This window comes from Eriocheir sinensis, chromosome 24, assembly GCF_024679095.1.
Source record: "Eriocheir sinensis breed Jianghai 21 chromosome 24, ASM2467909v1, whole genome shotgun sequence".
NCBI classification, from domain to species: Eukaryota; Metazoa; Arthropoda; class Malacostraca; order Decapoda; family Varunidae; genus Eriocheir; species Eriocheir sinensis.
In genome coordinates this window covers 10148322-10154598 of record NC_066532.1, presented here as the reverse complement: position 1 = coordinate 10154598, position 6277 = coordinate 10148322, and the positions used below count along the sequence as shown (strand labels likewise).

Sequence of the window (6277 nt, the reverse complement as noted above, 5' to 3'; positions counted from 1 at the left end):
TATTCCCGACCGTTTTGGAGACAGGCCCAACATACTAGCGGCCGTATGCTCGTCCACCGATGTTTTCCTTCCTAGCAGTGATGCCAGATCAAAGCCGTATGTGGAACACTCTTATCTGGTTACACTGCGATCTAGAGCTTTCGGTTATTGTTACGAGTACTACTGTTATGACTGCTTGGTCCCCCTCAGATTTCTGCGTCACAACAAAATCACAGACGTCGAGGATCGCGCCTTTGAGACCCTGACGAAACTGAAGGACCTGTGAGTATCGTGTTGTTTCCAGTTCTTGTCAGTTCCTGTTGTTGATTCTTCGTTCATTTTTTTTTCTCTCAGTTTACACTTTGTGCCTCTTTGGCTTTCACTTTGCCCCCACCCCAGTATATATTTTGCATACATTTAGTCCTCTTCTAGCTCTGGCTCTCTGATATTAATCGTAGTCTCTCTCTCTCTCTCTCTCTCTCTCTCTCTCTCTCTCTCTCTCTCTCTCTCATTAATGATTTTAGACTTGTTTTTTGCAAATTTCCTTTCAATTATGATATTATTAATCAAACACACACACACACACACACACACACACTAGATGAATATTGAGATTTTCATGTTACAACCTACATAAGTTTTCTTAAAGTCATTAATATTCAATTTAGTAATCTGTACTTCAGAAGAAGAAAAAGGAGATATATTAAACGAATGGAACCTGAAAAAAATGGATCATCGATAAGTATAAAACAAAGAGTTTTAGGTTATAACGAAGTTGCCTGTGAGGAACTAGAGGTGAGGGAGAAGGAAAAAGAGGAGTAGCACGGAGGAGGAAATAGAAAAAAAAAATGTTAAAAAGTTGCGAAGAAAGGAACGACCAATGAAGTAAATATAAAGTGTTTTTTGCAATAATAGTTTTGCTATACAGAAAATAACATTGAGGAAAAAAAACCTCATGAAGAAGGAAAGATTGGTGGAATGATTATTGGAAAGGTGAAGACAAGTTAACAGAGGAAGGAGAGAATACAAAATAAAGATGAGGTGGAGGAATATGAAATATTTACACACCTGATAAAGAAAGAGATAAACCAAATACAATCATCATTCTTTTCCTTTCAGTGAACTCAACTTTAACTTGATTCGACACCTTCGCGCAGACAGCTTCGTGGGACTACACTCTCTCGCCAGCCTGTGAGCGCACGCGCGCGCGCGCGAGTGTGTGTGTGTGTGTGTGTGTGTGTGTGTGTGTGTGTGTGTGACTAATATACTAACGATCTTTTGTGAGTATTTTGATCTTGTTCTTTTGCTTCCTTTTCTTGCTTTGATGGTTTTAATTCTCTTTTTCTTACTTTCCTCTTTTTCCTCTTTGGTTCCACCAATTTAAACTTCTTAGTGTTTCTTCGCCGAATTGATTTTTTTTTGTCTTCGCTTTTTACCTTGCTTTCTCTTCCTTTCCCCTCCGTCTTCTTTTCCTCCGTTTCCTTCTCCTTCCAGTATCTTGGTTATGTTCCGTCTTATTCTTTTACCGCCGCGTGTTTCCTCTTTCATCACCTTATCGTTCTTTCATCCTCTTTGTCCTTTTTTTTTTTTTTAAACAAAGGAGACAGCTCAAGGGCACACACACACACACACAAAAAAGCCCGCTACTCGCTGCTCCCAAAAAAGAATCAAAAGAGGTGGCCGAAAGAAAGGTCAGTTTCGGGAGGAGAGGTGTCCTGATACCCTCCTTTTGAAAGAGTTCAAGTCGTAGGCAGGAGGAAATACAGATGAAGGAAGATTGTTCCAGAGTTTACCAGCGTGAGGGATGAAAGAGTGAAGATGCTGGTTAATTCTTGCATAAGGGGTTTGGACAGTATAGGGATGAGCATGAGTAGAAAGTCGTGTGAAGCGGGGCCGCGGGAGGGAGGGAGGAATGCAGTTAGCAAGTTCAGAAGAGCAGTCAGCGTGGAAATATCGATAGAAGATAGAAAGAGAGGCAACATCGCGGCGGAATTTAAGAGGTAGAAGACTATCAGTAGGAGGAGGAGAGCTGATGAGACGAAGAGCCTTACACTTCACTCTGTCCAGAAGAGCTGTGTGAGTGGAGCCTCCCCACACGTGAGATGTATACTCCATACGAGGGCGGACAAGGCCCTTGTATATGGATAGCAACTGCGCGGGGGAGAATAGCTGGCGGAGACGATACAGAACGCCCAGCCTCGAGGAAGCTGATTTAGCGAAAGAGGAGATATGAAGTTTCCAGTTGAGATTTAGAGTTAAGGATAGACCGAGGATGTTTAGTGTTGAAGACGGTGACAGCTGAGTGTTGTCGAAGAACAGGGGATAGGTGTTTGGATGATTGTGTCGAGTTGATAGGTGGAGAAATTGAGTGTTTGAGTCATTGAAGGACACAAGGTTCCTTCTGCCCCAATCGGAAATGATAGCAAGGTCTGAGGTTAAGCGTTCTGCAGCCTCCAGTCTGGAGTTGTGTACTTCTTGTTGAGAGGGTCTTCTATTGAAAGAAGTTGAATAATGCAGAGTGGAGTCGTCGGCGTATGAGTGGACAGGACAGTTTGTTATGGAAAGAAGATCAATGATGAATAACAGGAAGAGAGTGGGTGATAGGACAGAGCCTTGTGGAACGCCACTGTTGATAGGATAGGTCTTCTTTTTATTATCTATCTTCTTCCATTGTATCCCTCTTTCTCTGCCTTCTTCATTTTTTTCCTTTCTCCAGTTACCTTTCTTTATAGACAGTATTTCTTTTTCGGTCTCTTTATCAAACCTTTACCGTCTACCTTCCATGCAACCCTTTATTCACCTCTTTCTTTTAAATGTATTCTTGCATTTCCAAATTCTGTGCACCAGATCCTTATATCCGATTTTTTCTAACTGTTCAATCTACCTCTTCGATTCCTTCATCCTTACCTTGTTTATGCCTATTTCATTTATATTCTTTCACTTCTTCCTTTTCTTTTTTTCATCTTTTCTTTCACCTTCGCTCACTTAATCCTCCTCCTCAATTTTTTTTACTCTGCTCTTCTTTCTACTTATTTACTCTTTTGTTTAGCGCCCCTCTACCCTCCCTCGACATTCATGCCCATTTTTTTTTTTTTACTAACTAACCGGCTATTTTTATCCACTTCCATTTCTTCTCTTTTTCTCTACACTCTTTTCTCTTCTCCCGTAGGTTTCCCCATTTTATTCATAATACTTTGCTTACCTAGTTAAGAATCTGGCGGCCCGTGTTCGAATGTTGGCCCGCGCAGTCTGCGTACAGCTCCCCAGTTGTTCAACATCTCTTTCAGCCTAGTCGATAAATGAATACCTGGGAAAACTTGAAGAAAGTAAACTGTTGTGACAAGGATGTCACATCCGCCCAGTGTCCCGGGTTAATGGGATTTTACCCACCAAAGGCCCAAGGTTTTCTCTCTCTCTCTCTCTCTCTCTCTCTCTCTCTCTCTCTCTCTCTCTCTCTCTCTCTCTCTCTCTCTCTCTCTCTCTCTCTCTCTCTCTCTCTCTCTCTCTCCTTCCCCCATCTTTATTCCCATCCTCCTTACCTTGCTCCCGTACCTTAGGCCTTCTGTCCTCCATGTCACACTTTCCTCTCCACCGCCTTCCCATCTTGATCCTGCCCCTTCCTCCCTTTCTCTCGTAACGTATTAAGCCTTCGCCACATCTCCTTCCCCGCAGGAACTTGGACAACAACCCGCTGCTCACCGTCCACACCACCGCCTTCAGGCCTCTCGTCAACCTCGTCAGCCTGTGAGTATAAGCTTGAAAATAGGTGTACAGGAGGAGGCAGGTGTGTGAGAGAATAGGCGTGTAAGGACGTGTGTGGACGACATGTGTGTCGCTGTAAATATGAGGCAGGAATGTCATGACATATATACGCATGGACAGAGGTCTCGTGATAGGCGTTGTGAGGGGGCAGGTGTGTAGTGACAGGTGTGTTGAAGGGCAGAACAGGTGTCATGACAAGTGTGTGGGAGGGTAAGTGTGTCATGACAAGTGTGTGGGAGGGTAGGTGTGTTATGACAGGTGTGTGGGAGGGTAGGTGTGTCATAACAAATGTGGGAGGGTAGGTGTGCTGTGACAGGTGTGTGGGAGGGTAGGTGTGTCATGACAGTTGTGTAGGAGGGTAGGTGTGTCATGACAGGTGTGTGGGAGGGTAGGTGTGCCGTGACAGGTGTGTGGGAGGGTAGGTGTGTCATGACAAGTGTGTGGGAGGGTAGGTGTGCCGTGACAGGTGTGTGGGAGGGTAGGTGGGCCGTGACAGGTGTGTGGGAGGGTAGGTGGGCCGTGACAGGTGTGTGGGAGGGTAGGTGTGCCGTGGCAGGTGTGTGGGAGGGTAGGTGGGCCGTGACAGGTGTGTCATGACAAGTGTGTGGGAGGGTAGGTGTGTCATGACAAGTGTGTGGGAGGGTAGGTGTGCCGTGACAGGTGTGTGGGAGGGTAGGTGTGCCGTGACAGGTGTGTGGGAGGGTTGGTGTGTCATGACAGGTATGTGGAAGGGTAGGTATGCCGTGACAGGTGTGTGGGAGGGTAGGTGTGTCTTGACAAGTGTGTGGGAGGGTAGGTGTGTCATGACTAGTGTGTGGGAGGGTAGGTGTGTCATGACAGGTGTGTGGGAGGGTAGGTGTGTCATGACAGGTGTGTGGGAAGGTAGGTTTGCCGTGACAGGTGTGTGGGGGGTAGGTGGGCCTTGACAGGTGTGTGGGAGGGTAGGTGTGCTATGACAGGTGTATAGGAGGGTAGGTGGACCGTGACAGGTGTGTGGGAGAGTAGGTGGGCCGTGACAGGTGTGTCATGGCAAGTGTGTGGGAGCGTAGGTGTGCCGTGACAGGTGTGTGGCAGGGTAGGTGTGCCATGACAGGTGTGTTAGAGGGTTAGTGTGTCATGATAGGTATGTGGGAGGGTAGGTATGCCGTGACAGGTGTGTGGGAGGGTAGGTGTGTCTTGACAAGTGTGTGGGAGGGTAGGTGTGTCATGACAAGTGTGTGGGAGGGTAGGTGTGTCATGACAGGTGTGTGGGAGGGTAGGTGTGCCGTGACAGGTGTGTGGGAGGGTAGGTGTGTCATGACAAGTGCGTGGGAGGGTAGGTGTGCCGTGACAGGTGTGTGGGAGGGTAGGTGTGCCGTGACAGGTGTGGGGGGAGTTGGTGTGTCATGACAGTTGTGTGGGAGGATAGGTGTGTCATAATAGGTGTACGGGAGGGTAGGTGTTCCGTGACAGGTGTGTGGGAGGGTAGGTGTGCCGTGACAGGTGTGTGAGAGGGTTGGTGTGTCATGTCAGGTGTGGAAGGGTAGTTGTACCGTGACAGGTGTGTGGGAGAGTTCGTGTGTCATGTCAGGTGTTTTGGAGGGTAGGTGTGCCGTGACAGGTGTGTGGGAAGGTAGGTGTGCTGTGACAGGTGTGTGGGAGGGTTGGTGTGTCATGTCAGGTGTGTGGGAGGGTAGGCGTACCGTGACAGATGTGTGGGAAGGTAGGTGTGCCGTGACGTGTGTGAGACGGTTGGTGTGTCATGACAGGTGTGTGGGAGAGTAGGTGTGCCGTGACAGGTGTGTGGGAGGGTAGGTGGGCCGTGACAGGGGTGTCGTGACAAGTGTGTGGGAGGGTAGGTGTGCCGTGACAGGTGTGTGGGAGGGTAGGTGTGCCATGACATGTGTGTGGGAGGTATAGTGTGTCATGACAGGTATGTGGGAGGGTAGGTATGCCGTGGCAGGTGTGTGGGAGGGTAGGTGTGTCTTCACAAATGTGTGGGAGGGTAGGTGTGTCATGACAAGTGTGTGGAAGGGTAGGTGTGTCATGACAGATGTGTGGGAGGGTAGGTGTGCCGTGACAGGTGTGTGGAAGTGTAGGTGTGACATGACAAGTGCGTGGGAGGGTAGGTGTGCCGTGACAGGTGTGTGGGAGGGTAGGTGTGCCGTGACAGGTGTGGGGGGGAGTTGGTGTGTCATGACAGGTGTGTGGGAGGATAGGTGTGTCATAACAGGTGTGCGGGATGGTAGGTGTTCCGTGACAGGTGTGTGGGAGGGTAGGTGTGCCGTGACAGGTGTGTGCGACGGTTGGTGTGTCATGTCAGGTGTTTGGGAGGGTAGATGTGCCGTGACAGGTGTGTGGGAAGGTAGGTGTGCTGTGACAGGTGTGTGGGAGGGTTAGTGTGTCATGTCAGGTGTGTGGGAGGGTAGATGTGCCGTGACAGGTGTGTGGTTTAGGTGTTTCTGACAGGTGTGTGGGAAGGTAGGTGTGTCATGTCAGGTGTGGGAGAGTAGGTGTGCCGTGACAGGTGTGTGGGAGGGTAGGTGTGTAATGACAA

At 48.4% G+C, this 6277-nt stretch overlaps 1 protein-coding gene across 1 annotated transcript in view; it reads left to right on the top strand.

Moving 5' to 3' along the window:
• The window catches only part of LOC127003109 (relaxin receptor 2-like), a 179145-nt gene that overhangs the window by 131451 nt on the left and 41417 nt on the right, over window positions 1-6277 (top strand). Inside the window, exons 10-12 of the mRNA XM_050869523.1 lie at window positions 190-261; window positions 1099-1170; window positions 3652-3723. Of these exons, the coding sequence (XP_050725480.1) occupies window positions 190-261; window positions 1099-1170; window positions 3652-3723 (216 nt within the window). The remainder of the gene's footprint in view (window positions 1-189; window positions 262-1098; window positions 1171-3651; window positions 3724-6277) is intronic.